The 18,171-nt window shown below is 40.7% G+C and overlaps 1 protein-coding gene across 1 annotated transcript; it reads right to left on the bottom strand.

Moving 5' to 3' along the window:
* Positions 1–215: 215 nt before the first annotated feature.
* Positions 216–3,328, bottom strand: LOC129096339 (neuronal pentraxin-1-like). Its single transcript, XM_054605104.1, has 5 exons — positions 2,906–3,328; positions 2,378–2,585; positions 1,584–1,825; positions 1,033–1,212; positions 216–437 (listed from the first exon to the last, which is right to left on the bottom strand). Exons 1-5 carry the CDS (start codon positions 3,326–3,328, stop codon positions 216–218), a joined length of 1,275 nt encoding a protein of 424 aa, XP_054461079.1.
* Positions 3,329–18,171: the final 14,843 nt, after the last annotated feature.

The raw sequence follows: 18,171 nt of genomic DNA, 5'->3' as shown, positions 1-18,171 counted from the left end.
AATGCTTTCTCTCTGAGGTTTCCAAGATGAATTCTGTTTTTTTTTCCTCAAGATGAAAAGTGTTGTTTTGCACAGAAATACCTAAGAACGATAGAAATCCCAGATTTAAGCTTACCAACAACTCAAATAGTCTCTAACAAACGTCAAATGAAGACAAGAACGACAAAAGCTCAGAAATACAGAGAGGCCTTTCTTGGACGGTGTGAAAGTGCAGTTCAGTTGAGCGAACGGCAAGGCTCGAAGGTCCATTTGGTCGCTCCGCCAAACATTTCGATGTTGCTCTCCGTCCAGGAGAAGACGTTGCCAGCAGGTGGTTTGCTGTTGCAGGTCGCCAAGTTGTAGATCTCTGCGACAGAAAGTTTCCTATTCCAGAGGTTCAAGTTTGCTAGTTCACCAACGAAAGCTTGTGTCGCATCAAAGCCTCCTCCCAACGTGTCCTGTGGAACAATGCAGACAAGTGTTAGTCGTCACCACCTTAAGTGCACACCAAAGTGTTGGTCAGGTGCTCAGAGAAGTTGGATCAACTCCACACTTTGTCCTGTGAAGAAGTCTTAGATGTATGTGCATTTGAGCAGAGGACTAAATATGATAAGATTTTATTATAAATTACATCAATTGAAAGAACATTTATTCTTAGAAATGTGAGCCTTTTTAATTTGTTTTACTGAACTCCAGTCTGGGAACTGTTTAATGTCTGTTAGCAGAATGCTTGATTAAGTACAGGTCTCTTCATAGTGGATATGTATGCTCTGTGCAACAAAGTACTTTTTTCTGTAAATTCAAATGTTTCCCTGTCAATATTCAGGCGAAACGAATGAAGCAGTTCTTTTTTCCAATCCTGGGATGATCATTTTTCTAAATTGACTTGGAAGCCTCGATTGGCCACATCTTCAATGTCTCCACAGTCTCATTTCATAAACATTCTAACCATCTGTGTTTGATTAAAAATGCACAATTGTCAGGGTTATTTCCAAACTCATGAGGGATTAAAGTGCAGAAGCTGCAGTTAATGATTTAAGAATGAATAACCACCTGCTCTTGTCCCAGGACCAGCACTCCCTCTGGTTTGATGGGATGGTACGGTGCCAGATTCTCTCCGCTGCCACGCATCACTCCGTCCTGGAAGGCTTCCCACATCCCGTCACGGGTGGTCCATGTGATGCACAGGTGATGCCATTTCCCATCATTGATGAGGAACGGCAGCCTTGCAACCTGCAGCAGAGGCATTGACAAAAAAATCACATCTTTCTCTCTCTTTCACACTTCACAATCGAAACACATCGCTCCCACACCTCCACTTCCTGCATAGTCACTTCCCCACTTTCCCATAGTCACGTATCTTTTCCTCTATAATAAGGCTTTTGTTGCACACCTCAGCGCCTATTTTTATTCCACTTCCAGTTCTAGCACATTTTAAGTTTTCTGGTTACTCTGAATCATCCTAGAACAAAGTATTATAGCTTTTTCCTACTGCTTCACCCACTGTAAGTTGTTCTGTATATTATCACGATACATGTAAATGCCAAAAGCCATAATGACGCCCTGCAAAGGTAAAAAATGTGTGAAATCCATTTTCCCATTACCTTGTCATTGATGAGAATCTCCATAGGGTTGTTCCCCCACTCGATCAACACCAGCTCGTTGGCCTGGCCCGGGACAGCGTAGGAGAAGGGCGTCCCCACACCGGGCGAGGCGTTGGACTTGATCCACAGACACACGCTGAAGGAGTACATCTCAGGAAGGCTCCTCTTGGCTTTGGCGTACATGTAGTTGGTTCTCAGGGGAAAGGTGAGCTGAAACGTATCTGTCGGCCTGCTGTCTTTACCTGTAGATGCCAATTATTATAGAGTGTAAGGGATGATTCTGGTTCACAAATATTTTTACATGAACTCCTGATGAAGATTATGGGATTTATATGATTAAGTCCAAGTCAGTTAATGAAAGAAATGGAAGAAAATACAATGTTAAAATGACAACCATCTCTTATAGAAGATGAACCACTATGTCTGTTGCTTGTGTCGGAGGCTCTGTCTCCCAGCCCTCTCGTGCCTACACCTTATGCACCCTCATTCGCAAGTGTTGAAAAGCGCCAATGCGAGGTGCACCCTGCATGGTTCCTCTGCCTGTGACCTCTGCATTTGCATATGGGCTCCCATGCTCTGGTTTTGACTTTGAAAGTGCTAACAAGTCTTATAGAGATATGCAAAACAATGCAGCGCTCCTCTCCTCCCTCACACACTGTCTGATTGCGGCATTGTAAACGCTTCCACATCATGATTGCTGTGATACTGAAGATTACATTTTTTCTCTCTACAGACTAAGGCGCCCTTGAACTTAAAACCCAATGAAATAACACCTCATCGTGTTTAGAGCTCACCTTTCTCCAGGTCTGTGATGCGATGGTGCAGGGTGGTGAGCGTGGACTCCACTCTGTTCCGCTGCTCGGTGTCATTCCTGCTGCTGGGTTTGGCCTCCTCTATCGTGTTGACCCGGGACAGAACCTGCTTCTCCATGTCGTCTATCTTGTTTTGGAGCAGATCCTTCAGGCTGTTCGCTTGCACGGTGTTGTTCCCCCGGCTGTACTGCTGCACCGGACAGAGGGAGACAGACGCTGGTTAAAAGGGCACAAGTTATACTTTCTGTGGAGTTCAACTCCCTAAAACATGTGTCTTTACAGACTGTGTTAAGCTTCCAGCCTGGTCCCACTGCACTGCCTGCTTATGTGTTTGCTCTGCGCAACATGGTTTACTTTCCATGGTGCTGCTTTCTCACTGTCAATTCAAAGACTAACTAAGACACATCTGGCTCCCAGCAGGAGCTGCACACCAGAGCCAGAGTGCATGAGAGGCTTAACCCTCATTCACATGAACAACCTGTCATTTAATGAACTTTCGACCCGGTCTACCTCCAGATTCTCCAGTCTCTGTTTCAGGGTCTGTAAAGTCTGGCCCAGCTGGGTCAGGGTGTCCGTGGTGCCCCGGGACACATCCCCCATCGTGTTCTTGGACCCCGGCCGCCTGCCTCCGGGTCCCGGGAGGCTCTGGCTCTCGCAGCGGCTCAGCTTGGACGTTAGTTCCCTGATGGTCTCCTTCTGGTTCATGATGGTCTCCTTCTGCTGCAGCACCGTCTCCCTCAGCTGAAGGACCGTGGTCTGCAGGTCCTCCGCCGGCCCGCTGCTCTGCATGCTGGCCGCACACAGGTCCATGTCCTTCGGCACCGACGTGCAAATAAACTGCGTCTGTCCGAAGTCCTGCGCGGAGCTCTCCACCACAACCAGGCAAGAAAGTAAAACAAGTCTCCTCGAGAATCCGTCCATGGTTCCGGTCATGAGAGGGAGAGAGAGAGAGAGAGAGAGAGAGAGAGAGAGAGAGAGAGAGACACAGAGAGACACAGAGAGAGAGAGAGAGAGAGAGAGCCGTGTCTCTGAGGCTTCAGCACCACGGAGCTGTCCACTGAGCTGTGAGCAGCTTATATAGCTGCATCACTGAGGGAGGCAGGGATCCGCTCCTTCACAGTCCAGCCCCTTATTAAGGTCGTCCTCACTGCAAAGCACCACAGCCTCCACAGAGAGGAACACCATGTAGTGAGAGTATTATATATATTATATTAGACCAGTGTGAGTAGACATGAAGCCACAGTACTCCTTATGTCCTTGATATAATCTTACTTCAGTAAAACTACATCATTGTACTTAAAGTAGTTACTCACATCGTTGTAGGTCTACTGTAGATTGTTATCAGTGATACAATATTGTTGAATTTGGTCATGGTGGATCTAATTTAAATGTTGGACTGAAAGTTATATTTTGCTGCACATGACATTTTTAAAGTCAAAAAACAGGCACTAGAATTATAAAAAGTTTATTTTTTTATAAAGTTCTTGAAACAAGCTGATTTGCTTGAAAATTAAACAGAAATAACTTTTTATGATGAAATAAATTGAAAAGATGGATGCCTTATATTTTTAGAAGCTGATCTTGTGTAAAATAGTCACAACATATGGAAAGAAGCGAGAACTGTTAAATAGTGTGGAATTATGTTTGCGTGGACTGTAATATTAATAGTGGAGTGCAAAAGCCTAAAGTAGCTACAGAATAGAAGTACTCAAAGCACTTGAAAATTATACTATGTACATTTTTTTTAAAGAAATAAATGAAATGTCAACTTTATTCACTTTTTACAATCATAAAAAGCAGCATGCATATACATTCAGTGTACCTTCAGCAGCTAGCATAGCATAGAGGTGCTAACAACACTCTGCTAATGCTATCTCCACAGGTTTTACGCATTAACGTAACATTTTAGAAACGTTTCTAACAACCTCTCTTGATATCGAGAATCACTCTTATATGTTTATTAAGTGTAACCATGATTATCTCCAAAAGTGAAGGGAATCTGAATGAATTGCATGAGGGCCTATTGAGCAGACCAGTTAGTTAGTGGACCCTGGAGCAGAGTTGGCCAATGCTCCGCTCAGTCTGGATCACTTGAAGTGGCCTGTGAGGCCTACTTGAGTACATGTTTATTGAGCTTCCCAGTTTTCTTCAAATGGACTTTATGTGACAAATTCGGTTAATTTAAAAACCCTTATGTGCGCATGGCTGGGATTTTAAAAATCATTTGGTGAATTATTGGTCCACCTTAAATGAAATCTTCAAGAGGAGCCTGTCCCATGGTTGGAGACCCCATCATCATGTCTCTCTCTCTCTCTCTCTTTCCTCTCTCCACTCAAAGGTCTTTGAATGTACAGACTCGAGTGCTGTCTTACACACTTCTGAGTGCAGCAGTGAGAGGTGTTGATTGTCAAAGAAAAACCAACTCTGTAACTCAGTGATAGAGCTGCTCTGCCCTGCTAGAGGTTATGTCAAACCAGTACAAGACTGAGGCGCTAAAAGGAAAGAGAAATGTTTCCAAATCACTAAACAGACTGTTATGTAACTACGCCTTAGGCTCTCGCATTAATAAATAAGACAGACTACACAGCGAGGGAAGGGGGCAACACTCTGACATAGATCATGTTGGGATAACAAATCACCAAAGATGGCAGTGACGCAGGAAGGACACACAGCCTTGTTGAAACGGTTTGATCTAAAGTGAACTGAATATGAACTTCAGTAAGACTTGCAGTGAAGGATAATGAAAGGGCAAAATAAACAGAAATCAGTAATCATCTCCAAAATAACACATTTTATGGTGCATTCAGGTCCAGAGTCCCCCCTTAAGCAATATCTAAGATAGTATTTAAGATTAATGATAAGAAACTAAATCTATTTCTGCAATACAAGATGTTTTCCCCCAGATTTCTTTTGAGTTTTTCCCTCTCTTTGTGAAATACTGAGAGCCGGCTGTATTAGCAGTACAGATTGCTGCAGGGATGAAGTATATTTGTAAGCCAACCCGGAAGATAGCATCGCCCTGGTTCCCTCAACAAAAATAAAATTAGCTCTGCAGCAAACACAAGTTTATGATACTTACACCTACTTACACATACTAACATCATTTTCATAGTTTCACTTATTCACGCCTCTGAAATCACTGTTAAAGTGAACAAACTATTCAAGCATGTATCATACATAAAGGTTGTGAACCACTTCTTTAAACTACAGTATAGGCGGGTCACAAAATGTGTGATGTCTTTTCTTTTCAACCAGTTACATTTTCAAATTAGTTACAGGTGAGCAATGTTGGATTTGTTATGGAGTCAAGTACATAAAACCCCATAAACTCTCCACTTTTACTTCCTTTATTTGTGTATTCCTGTTACTTGAACCCTTTTACAAGTAAAAAAAGTAGCGCAGAAAATGCAGAATTTCTATTGAGGTCACAGGTTTGAAGCCAACTGAAGGGTTACGGCCTGCTTTGAGATAAATGACCTCTCCCTCCCTGTTGCATTAGTGTGGCAGAGTGCTGCGTAGAACTGTGTCATCAAATACAACCCTGTAAACAGTGTGCAGTCCAAACATTTCAGCAAGCATTTCTTTTTCTACTGTTGTGTTTTTTTTAGAGTTGTGCATTACATCGCTGCAGCCAGTGGCTAAGATTGGAGGAAAATTGACCCAGCAGTCCGCTTTAATTTGTTTAATTATCGATCCAGCGTGTTGTAATCAGCAAGGTGCCAAGCTGAAGGCGGGAAACAGCGGATATAACAAATGGTTAACGGCAGAGCCTAATTGCTGGGGCCCAAGACAAGCAAGTAACAAATTTTCCTTATCTCAGCACATGAACATTAAAAACTCTGAATAGTCCGAACGGATTACCAAGCCATGCTTCATTCATTATCTTCAGCAGACAAACAGCAATACAATGCTTGTTTAGCAAATGGAGCTTTTGATGTGCAGAATTGAATGTTAATGATCAAGCAAAGCAATGGGAGACAGCTCACCTTTAGGGTTGAAACGGTATATTATGTTTATACCGCGGTATTGTTATCATACTATGTACATTTGCTTATCTAGTAGTGATATAAACTTACATAAGTGAATGCGTGGTAGTTAAAGATGAGGACAGGAGCACCTTAAGCTTATGTTAATTGTAAATATTATTTTAATTGGTCACAGCTGATGTTATTTTTCATTCAGTAGTTCATTTAACAATTACTTACATTCTTCAATCATTTAAGGATCACTGTAACTTATAATAATGATAATAATAATAATAAAATATCTTGAAACCATGATACTCTCTGAGACAACTTTGTACTGGCAAATTGCATACCTTTACAACCCTACCTCCGATACAGTCACAGTGACAATAAGTCTGAGCAGCTGCCAGATTCAGTACATCTATTCAATATTCATCTGCAATCCCACTCATAAAAAAGTGCTGCATAACCGTATGTTCAGCCATGTTCTCTCTCATTCTCACCATGTTGGTGCTAGTTGCTTTTCACATCGGACGCTGCCGGATCCTTGGAAACGGTGGAACTGTTGCAGGTATATTGTTGACTTTATTATTAACAAACCCCTTCTGCCTTTCTGAAAGCAGAGTATGCTGCTGGGATAGTTTTCGGTCATATGTCGTATGTTCTGCTTTAATGTTTGCCGGGGAATTCACATGCAGTCTTGAGCTGACCTGTACCCTCTCAATCAGCGTGTTTTGGAGTGCAAGGTCAGATCTACTGTACGCATGCATCAGCCAGCAGGCTGAGCTGGACTCTAGGGGCTGGTGTGGAAAAGGGCTGAAATCCATAATGATCAGTCTCTCCGGCTCACTGAATAATGCAAAGCTTTATAATAGAACCCACTCTCTAATGGCAGAGATAGATAAGAACAATTTCACACACTGGCAGCAAACTGCTTGCTTATTTATTCAGCATCTGAGAGAGAAATTATGCAGTGGTATGGTTTGTCTTAAGATATACCACTACAATCTGTTTTGTTTTTTTAATATTCACTGCTATACAACATTTAAGAAAAAATAATATCCTGTTTTTCTATAATCCGAATCTCATTTTATTGTCTTCTTACAGCTGCAGTTTAATGTTTAAACCTATTATCTCGCTCTCTTTGTTTTCTCTGTCAAGGTTCCACAAAGTAAGCTTTACTTTCCCTCTGCACACACTTCACTGCTTCACTTCTGACTGCTGAGAATCAAGATGCACTGCCAGGTAACCAAAACGTCAGCACAGCAGCTTTGCTGCACTGACGTCTCCATTTCAACCATCCCACAGAGAAGACAATGAAGGGGGGTCTCAGGAGGGAGTTGTCCTGTGGGACGCCTGCACTGTGGAGCAGTCTGCTGCTATGCATGTATTCCCACTGGGGACAACACTGGAAGAGAGGAGGAATGAAGAGCAGAAAAAGATGAAGGAGTTTATCCATTCATACATGCACACAGACAGTCCTCCAGTCTTATGAGCAGTAGTTTCAACTCAAGTATAGCACAAACACAAACACTGTAAATCACTTCATCTAGGGCCATTATTTCCCTCAACATGTCATGTATGTAGATGCCTATGAAGATAACTTCTCAGACCAGAACATTGTTTTATTGATGTCTAGCCATACCAGAGAATCATTCACTAACCTATTCCTGTCTCATTAAAACCCAATGTGACATAAACAAATACTGTTGGCATTATGTGTTCCACTAGGCGCTAAGCTAACCTCATCATAATTCTCTAAAGCTTTCACATTAACGCTTTTGCTACGACAGCGCTGTTCATCAAGCAGCTTGTGTTGGCCTTGTTGGACTCCCTCCAGAAACAACATTTTACCATTAGGCCTTTGCCTCAACAAGTTTACAGCCAAAATGTGTCCAAAAGAGGAAGTGGGTAAGCATCAGACTGAAGTGATGACTCTGTTTTTCAGGAAGCCTGTGTGAAAGATTTGTGGGAAATGTGATTTTTAAGTTGCTGGGTGCTCCCGTGTGTGCTGTAATATTTTGGGAAGAGGAGTGACAGAGTGTCCGACTCATAAATTTATAAATCAGCAAGTTTTTCAAATAGAGATATAATGACACATCCACAGGATTTTTTTTTTTGCATTTGTAACACTTTTGCAAACCACATAATACGTTAAATGGTTCATATAAGCTTTGCATCATGCTTGCAGAAACGCACAATGCCAATTTGTTGATGTTGTAAAAAGAGGTTGAGGCACTTTATACTTGTTATCATACCACATAACTTTCAATAACGGTTGCTCCATTTACCATTTCACTTGCTCTGCATTTGTTCAACGAATCAGCCAAACACCAGCTCATGACCAAGATAGACCAGGGGGTGTGACCTAAATCACAGAACAGAAACTTGAATTATGTTTTTGTCTTGTCGCACTTGTTTGTGTTGACTAAGCTGATCATGCCAACTGAAGCCTCACCCGGTCTGCCTCGTGCTTACTGGTGATCTAACGGAGGATGTCCATTTAGGGATAGAGCCCTAGAAATGAGAGAAGTAGGAAGTTGCCATTGATTACTGGGGGACACTGCGTCACTCTGACTGGGGCATTTTTATCATGAAGATTAAACATTTTATTTTTCCATCCACAGAAAACCCTTCGTTTACGCAGAGCTCTCTCTCGATCCGTAAGCCGTGCTGCCTTCAGGAGTCCGACTCCTCTTGCTTTGAACATCTGGCACCGAATGAGACGGGGCGTTCAGTGAATGTTGGAGATCATCCTGTTTGCACTCAAACCGCTGAGAGAGATGCTGTTGCCTCGAGGTAACAAACATCACTTGTCCCCTGCTCTTGAAATGTCACAGTTTGTGTTACTATTAAACACACACACACACACACACGCACACTTAAATCAGGCCCATTGTGAGGTGTACTACATCATCCAGACAGAAATAAACATTAAGCCTTCTAAAATTTTATATGGTGCTATAATGGAGCAACAGTTCCCATGGAGCTTGCGGACTTAAAGACAAGCCTAAGCACTTAGCTTTTAGTGGCAGAGCGAGGCTGTTGCACTGTGGGAGCAGGTGTGTTTTAGGACTCAATAACATTGGGAAGATGAAACCCTGTAAAGCAAGAGGGTCTGGAGTGGAAGAGAGTAATAGGGAGAGTGAGCTCTCTGCACATCACCTCTCAATTACATCAAGTGACCAAGACGTCCTTGTAAAATACAGCTCTCTGCCACAACCCTCCTTTGTGCTGGATTATTTCTCCCAAAAGGAGATTACATTTTGACAGAGGTTGAAGGGAACCTAGTTTACAGACAGGGACAAAAGTGAAAGACATTTCACCACATCACACAGAGCACGGTAAAAAAATGTTTTTATACATGTTCTTGTTTCATCACCAACATGAGACAAAACATGACTCAGACAGGGGATACGTTACAGTAACCTTATATTCAAAAATAATGAATGTCTCGTAGTAAATGTGTCTCTTTTTCAGGTGTGTTTATAAGAGGAAGTTGGATATTTCATTGTCTCTGTGTCTATGAGATGTCACATTATCCACAAAGTTAATTAAAGCACAGTGTCGTTGTCATTCACATTTGTTTTTGGTTCCTTTTTTTAAAAGTCTACATTATTCATAATGTTGGAGCAAAGCTTAGGGATCTCAGTGTTGTACCACACAGTTTATTTATATACAACAAATGAGGAGCAGCAGCAAAGAACTGCACATCAATAAAACAGATGCAAAGGGTTTCTTGATGAGTAAGTGTCTGTATTTGTAGACATTTTTGGGCTCATAAACCCCCCGCTTAATAACCAGAATGTTGTTTAATTCTCAGTGCTAATAAAGTGAGATATCCTAATGCTGTTGCTTTCCACTGGAATCACACCTTTAGGGATTATTTATCATAACAATCCCGTTTATAGACAGTATGTGCCAATTCTACTTTAAAATTCTCACATTTTACATGTGAGTGTCCTGATAGATCTCTACTATTCGAGTTTTATTGTCTGAATGTGTGAGCATTTAATCTTTACTGTTGACAAGCAGTAGCATATAGCTAGCTAGATTTAAGTGAATGTGAATCATTTGTTGAATGTAGATCAGTTAGTGGATATGAAAGATCCTGTCATCTAAACTAAGGGCTTAACAGTCGGTTGTTAAAGAGTCTAATTTCTACCAAGAAAGCTAGTTTGAATCATAAAAACTCTCATCTGTGGTATTGTATCCAATACCACTTTCGTACCAAATAAGCACATATATGCAGGTTTTTTAAACAAAAGAAAACTCACTCACAGAAAGGCAGCAGAGGAGTAATGCCTTTCTGTTTCTTTTTTTTTTGGTGTGATGTCATTAACGCGTCAGAAAACAGAGTCAGTAAACAGAGTCAGTAAACAGAGTCAGTAAACAGAGTCAGTAAACAGAGTCAGTAAACAGAGTCAGTAAACAGAGTCAGTAAACAGAGTCAGTAAACAGGGAAAATGTTAAGTTACTTATTTTTTCCTTTCTTGGTTCAGCGTAAAGCTGTCTTGGCGCCACCCGCCAACTTTTAATTTGTGAGGAATATTGTGTTACTTCTTCTTTTAAACATAAAAGTGTAATTTCAAGTTTGTAAGTGCGGAGAGATCCATCCATCCATCCATCCATCCATCCATCCATCCATCCATCCATCCACAGTGGTCTGTACTAGTTTGCTCTCAGAACCAGGCACTCCACATCGCCCACAATCTCTCGGTGTGTTTGGGAGAGTAAACAGCAGCAGCAGCTTTTCTGTGTTATGGAAAATGCTCCTCACATTTGTAGTGCAACCTCTTTCAGTTAATGAGTGTGTCACATGGCTCCAGTCTTCTCTTAGGGACAAAGGCTGAGTGCTGGCCTCATCACCTGCCTGTTTGTGTGTTGTGTATGTATGTGTGTGTGTGTGTGTGTGTGTGTGTGTGTGTGTGTGTGTGTGTGTGTGTGTGTGTGTGTGTGTGTGTGTGTGTGTGTGTGTGTGTGTGTGTGTGTGTGTGTGTGTGTGTGTGTGTCAAAATTGCTTTTTCTACATCTGTGACAAGAGCTGAGCCTGACATGTGACAAATCCTTCATGCGTCTGCCGTGTCAAATACAAAGTGACATCACCATTATAGAGGACATCACTTCAAAGGACAAGGTCAATCAGCCCTCCTCTTCCTCTTCTCCTCCCCCTCGAGCTGTCTCCATTGGTCTCTCTCTGTTTCACGTGTGTGTTCAGTACAAATGGGAGTTCAATGTTTCACATGCTAATATAATACTTGTTGGTAACAAAACAATAATACTGCCTTACAGTAAGGAAGTGAGTTTATGAATAAAAGAATATGTATTTTGCTTCCCTTTCCTAACATGCTGACGTGGCAGGTAAACTCTCAGTGAGCATCATGCATATTCATTTCGGTGAAAGTCGACACCCACATTCATTCAATTGACTGGGTGTCGTCTATTCTCACATGAACTCATTGATCAACAGTAAATGGAGACATGACTGGAGGATGTGTGCTCCATGGTGCCTGTACGGTCATGAATGAATAGGTAACTGTGTAAGTGGCTATCAATTATCTTGTCAGGAGAAGCTGCTAGCGATTACAGAGGAATTGCATGAACACAGAGGTAATTTACATATCACTCAAAGCCAATTATTGACAAAGCTGCCTGGTTTTAGTAAGAGTGCTGTTTTCAGATACGGTTGTGATTAAAAATCTGTGCTTAAACCATATCAGTGGCTTCTGCATGTTGCTAGAATATTCCATAATGCAACACCAAAGTCATCATGTACATTATATTATTATATTACACTTATTTAGCAACTTACAATAAATGTTTTCAACCAGTTGCAAGAATCATGCAAGTACATCAACTTCAGCAAATATGCTGAAAAGTGCGTCTTTTAGAAAAAAAGGAGATAGAGAATGAGGTCAAGGTGCAGTGGGAACAGACATGTTTTCAGTCCGTGACAGAAGATGTGTACCGTTTCTGCTGTCCTGATGTCAATGGGGAGTTCATTCCATCATTGTGGAGCCAAGAGAGCAAACAGTTGTAAAACAATTCCATTGTGGTTTTGTTGAGAGTTAGCTGGGCCTCCCAGCTCGTGTCTGTATCTGCAGAAACTCTGCCCTCTGCCTGTATTTTCTCACTTGTTGCAGTGTTGAATGCCTGTTCACTTAGAGGGTAAGACTCCCTACAGGAAGAGGAGGAGGACACGCCTGTTTCTGGAGAAACCGGTAGGTTTACCAGGTAAACACTTATGTTGTGTGTGTGTTTTGGACATATTGTGCATTAGTACAAGGATCTCAGTGACTAGAAATGTGGCTACATTTAAATGCAATTACTTGTAGCCTGCTCATATAGGTTGTTGAGTGGAACAAATGTCATTGAATATAAAGGGCTGAACCTGTTGAACCCTGTAAAATGGACAGAAGCTGTGAGGGGTCTTTTTAATTCAACCTCTACAATTTTTCAAATACATATTTACTGTAAAAGTATGCCGTTAAAAGTGTGGCAGTCTGATATCTCTCCAACTGCAACTCTATGCTTCTCACCTTCCACAGGTCCAGGATTTAATTCCCTGGTCCCAGCCTTCAAGCCCTACTCTTAAGGCCCAAGGTTTGACCCTGACTCCTTAGCCTTCCATGGCTGCTCCCAAACTTGTGCCACTCAAAGAATTTATCCCCAAGCCTGGACCATCGACCTCTTCTCCCGACCTTCTCCAAGTCCAGGGATTGGTCCACAGCAGCTCGATCCTCAGCATCTGACAGCCAAAGCCTTCAGTCTCGGGCAGCAATATTCAGTTTCCACCTACAGACTTAACATCCATAGCACCTTTCAACAATGGCACGGTTTATAGTGCTTTACATAAGTCATAACAGGCATTATGTCAAGGTATAAAAGAAACATGAGGCAATATAAAACAACATGTACTGTATTGTCCAACTTTTTAGGGTAACCATTCTCAGCCAAACCTCCAGATTCAGCCTCAGGATCCAAAAATGCAGCTAACTGACCAGCCTCCTCCTGCAGTCTCCAACAGGATACAGACAACTAAAGTTTTAAAAAATGTGTATTTCACTCAATAGACTCTAAGGCCAATTACTTTTAAATAGTTTTTTATTTGCTTTATGTATCCATAAACATGTAACTTTGGTCCTAAATCAGTTACACCAAATACACCATATCAGCCACGCACAACACTTCTGAAAGATGTTTACATTTTAAATTATAAACTGAAGTTCTAAATGTTTATTTTGAACCAGACATTAAAATAGGGTGTTCACATTTTTTATTTTATTTAATTCTGGTTATTTATATTTAACCTAACGAAGAATAGACTCAATGAGGATTGCTCACACTGAGGTCTGTGGACATTACTGTTAGGGAAAACCCAGTTAAACATTAATTCTACAACCTACCACCACACCAAATACTGTTCTCAAATTCTTTAAATATTTATCAGTTACTTTTCAAAATCCACATGAACCATAATTCACATCTGCATAAATGATATCCACTGCACAGCACTTATTTAAAAAGAAAGTAGGCCACTCCATGTCAGGAGTTGAGTTTTCATTAAAACAAAATTATGGCTTATGTGTTAACTGTAATCAGATCACACAAGGCCAAATTGCCTCATAAGTTACCATATGACTGGTTGCAGACAAGCAATGTAGCATTTAAAAGGTTACTTCTTAAACAGAGCAAAGCGCAGTGCTCTCTCCACAAAAACACGTTGCATTTTAGCAAACTTAATGGAGAACAATGAGAGCATCTATCTTCTCTTCACTTGTCTCTGTGTGTGTGTGTGTGTGTGTGTGTGTGTGTGTGTGTGTGTGTGTGTGTGTGTGTGTGTGTGTGTGTGTGTGTGTGTGTGGAAAGCTAAGCACGAACCACGAGAGCAGTGGTTGTGTATGATTGCATGAAATTTCAGGAGGAGCACTCATAAGTTTGCAGCAGTGGGCGGGGCCCCGAACATAGAGGAAGCACTGCTTTTGGAATCCCATTCACTTCCACTGTACTGGGTTGGTGGGTAGCACACTTGTACTTGCATTAAGTAGAGCACTCTCAGCCCATGCCTCCACCTACAGTCTCCGGCATTCAGCTCCAACCTGCAGCTATCCAAACCCCTGACTGCCTCTTCTGGCATCCAGCCAGAGCAGCTCCAGCGTCAGTCTGCAGCCTCTGCAAGCATCAACTCAAACCTGCAATTTGTGTCATCAGCTGCAGCCGCAGCATCTCCGTGCAGCTGATTGACAGCGGAAAAATAATAATTTGTATCTATCTAAATATAAACCTCAAGTTAATGCCGTTAAAAGCCCATGTTGCAGTAATCATTGTCTTACAAGTTTTCGTTGGGTACTTGATATATTACAAATCATATTCTCAGTCAACCTTGAGTGTGAGTTATGAAGTCTGAGGGTTTCACTGGAGCTGCTCAGAAAGTAAATACTCATCATTATGCCATGGCGAAACAAATCATTAATCACTTCAGCAGTGTTTTTATCGATGTACTGTAGACTTGGCTTGAAAACAGTACAGGGATGCATGATTAGGGCAGAAAACAAAAAAAGCTCAGAGTAACCTTTATCTTCCTCAGAAGAGTTTGAATGAGTGTTTTATGGATTTTAGAATCTAATTGTAAAACATTGTAATTCTTGTTGAACTTGATTTATGATAGTGGTGAGTAGAAGTAAGTTGCTGAGTTCCTGTAAAACATGTATATTCATGAAAAATTAATGCTTCTTCACAGCTCATATGTCTCCAATTGCCTTCTTTAAAGGAGACACTGGTCTGTCTGCGTCCCATTGGAGAATCAAATGATAGCAAAGCTTGCTCTCTTTTAAGTACATGCATCAGTACATGCTTAAAATTTGTAGATGGTTTTTAGTTACATCTCAGGTTACAAATTGAATACTACAAAGACCAAGTACGTAATCTAAGGAGTTAACATCCCAAAGAACCAACAAATGTGCCTTAAATTTCAATCTGTTAAATCAGGAAATGAAGGAAGTCATAAAGAGCTAAAATTAAGACAGTCGAAATGAATAGCTTGCCTTGTGTACTATATATATGCCAGACTCTTTTAATTGAAATAACTAATAAACATTTCAACAAATAGGATGAATTAAAATCACTGTACAAAGGTAAAAACCAGGAATAAGATTTCAAACTCCTCAATTGGCGGAGAACAAGGGAGGACTTGCACTCATCTGCCTAAAGGACTGTTATATATTGGCCCAATTGAGGATCTTGTACAGATTTGGGGCTTAAAGTAATTTCAAGATTATATAGGGGACTCCAGGAGGTTAAAAAGGAAAGTACTATCCACTTAAAACAAAAATGGGAAATGGAAACTAACAGTTGTATTCCAGAGGAAATCTGGACTAAATGTTAATTTGAATGGAGAATATCGCTCAAACCTGTGGAGAGCGTTTGGATGGAAGAGCCTTAGTAGATACTTTATCACACCTGCTTAGAAATCAAGCTACAGGAAGAATTGTGGTTTCCAGGAAGCAAATCACTACCATGTATGTTTTGGGCATGTTAAACAGTAAAACATTTTGACGAAAAATTATACGAAGTCAGTTATATTTTGGGACAAAAATAACTTTTAATTGTGACAAACTATCTTTTGGGCTTCTACACTTAACACCCACAAATATTAAAACAAAATACTTATTTGGAATACTGAGTGCTAGAACAGCAATTACAGAGAAATGGCTTAAACCAGACAGCCCATCTATAGAAAAATGGTGTGATAAAATTCATGAAATATGTGCAATAGAGAGAATCACCTTCTCCATGAGGCCTCAGGAAATGAAATTTTAAGAAATTCGGGAGAACTTGAAAATGTATAATTTCTCTTCTTTTCATTTATCAATTTTTTTCTTTGTCTCAAATGAAAACAACAAGTGTTTTATTTTTGTATTTTCTAACTGTATTGCAAAAAAATAAAAAGATTTATTAATTTAGTAACTTATCTATCAAAAAGATAAATGTGTGAACAGCTGCTGTAAAGGGATCCTACATAAAGGAAGAAAAAAAAGCTTCTTCTCATGAAACACTCGCTTCCTTGAATCCATCCATCAGTCTCCTTTCTCTCTTGCCCTTTCTCTTGCTTTGTTGCAAACAATCCATAGAAACAGGATTTTGAGCCTTTTCCTGCCCCTGTCTGATTTAACTCTGGGAGCAGCTCCAGCTTCCAGGATCCAGCCCAGTTGATCATGTCATCCGGTTCCCTACATGACGGAAGGGAGAACAAGAAGGAAAAAGTAGATTAATCTTCTTTTTCTTGTCCTCCTTCTGTTAGCCATCAGCGATCGCAGGGTCCCAACCTCGATCACAACTAGGAGATTGGATTGGTTTCCCCCTGTAGTGGACACTGGGACTGGGAGGCGAGAGGAACACATTTAGACGGATGTGCCTATACGTTTCTCACACACTAAATTGCTCCTGCGCTGTGAGTGAGGCAAGAGGCCACAACAATGAGTGCTGCGCTGGTGAATGCACTGAGAAACCCAAAATTTACGTTCCCATACAAATAAACAGCATTCTCAATAACCTTACAAAATAAGCAGATTTTCTCCTGGATAACTTGGGGATTGAGAAAATATTACACTTGAGTATTGCGGTATTATGTTTTGTGATACTGTTTAGATTCTCATAAACATCATATTGACTTTTTACCAACAGTTTACACGTAACTATTTTTTGCAAACAGTGACTTAGATTGCTCAAAAAGTGGTGCAATGATCTTGGATGTTACAGGGAATGTGATCAATGCAAATGCAGATCCCCCTGTTCTGATTGCATGAAATAAGTAAACTTTAAATAAAGTTCTCTATGCTATGACCATCAGCAAAAAATCACCTTACTTACAGTATTGCAATATTGTGAATCATAATCCCTGTATCATGATACTAATTGTATCACAGCCCTACAGATTACAGTTGTGGTTTCAAACATGCGATTAAAATTGTAAATTGACACAAAACAAAACAAAAAATTTAATACAACTACTTGGTTTGCAAAAAACGAGTAAATAAGTATGTTCGTTATGTTATTTAAGGAACTGAAGTAAATAAAAGTCAACGGTGACTTTTGGAACCACTCTGGAATCTCCTGGGTGAAAGTCCTGTGTTTGTTTGACCCAGCCAATCACCCCGTCCTCATCCCTATGCAGACTATAATGAGAAACTCATTTTTGGTATTTCAGAAACAAAAGTAATCCAGATGAAAATGTTCAATTGAAAATGGAATTTCGTTACATGGGAAATAAATTTGTAGACCAAGCTGCACTGAGAAGGATGTTTTCATGCTCCATCCATCTGTTGTAATGTTTTCTGACGAGCTGACAGCCCGAAGAAAGCTGTTAGTCATCTCAGCACAGCATTGTTCTTCGTGCCTGAGGCAGAACGTGTTGTGCTTGATTTAAGTCATAAAGGCCCGAGAGCAAATCTCTGATTTGACCAAGAACAAACTGGTAAACATGTTGATTGTACTCTCCCAATTAAACAGCTCTTAGTAATGTGAATACACACTGACTGGTGTTAGATTTAGACTCAGGGACATATGGGACAGCTTTTTCTCTCTGTGATTCTGCTTTCAAAAAAACAAACCTGTAGCTCCTGCTGTTTGAGAAATGGGTGTGAAGCCTGACAGCAAAGGATGTTGAGGACAAATCCCTTCAATAAATACACCTGACTTGACTCATGCAGGTGCTGAGAAAAGCAAGGCTGTTCACAGCAAACATCACCAATTTGTTGGACAATAACATGTGGAAATTGTATTGTTCAAATTACCCATCATCCATTTATATTT

Source organism: Anoplopoma fimbria, chromosome 9 (genome assembly GCF_027596085.1).
Source record: "Anoplopoma fimbria isolate UVic2021 breed Golden Eagle Sablefish chromosome 9, Afim_UVic_2022, whole genome shotgun sequence".
NCBI lineage: Eukaryota > Metazoa > Chordata > Actinopteri > Perciformes > Anoplopomatidae > Anoplopoma > Anoplopoma fimbria.
Note: the sequence above shows the minus strand (reverse complement) of the source record. Positions and strands in the feature narration are given on the sequence as shown.

Bases quoted from the DNA above. Each gene is read 5' to 3' on its own strand.
- LOC129096339 (XM_054605104.1), bottom strand. From the start codon at position 3,328: ATGACCGGAACCATGGACGGATTCTCGAGGAGACTTGTTTTACTTTCT. The intron at 2,586-2,905 runs GTAGACCGGGTC...TGTCCGGTGCAG, and splicing joins AGAGACTGGAGAATCTGGAG to CAGTACAGCCGGGGGAACAA. The intron at 438-1,032 runs GTGGTTATTCAT...ATTGTTCCACAG, and splicing joins TGGTCCTGGGACAAGAGCAG to GACACGTTGGGAGGAGGCTT.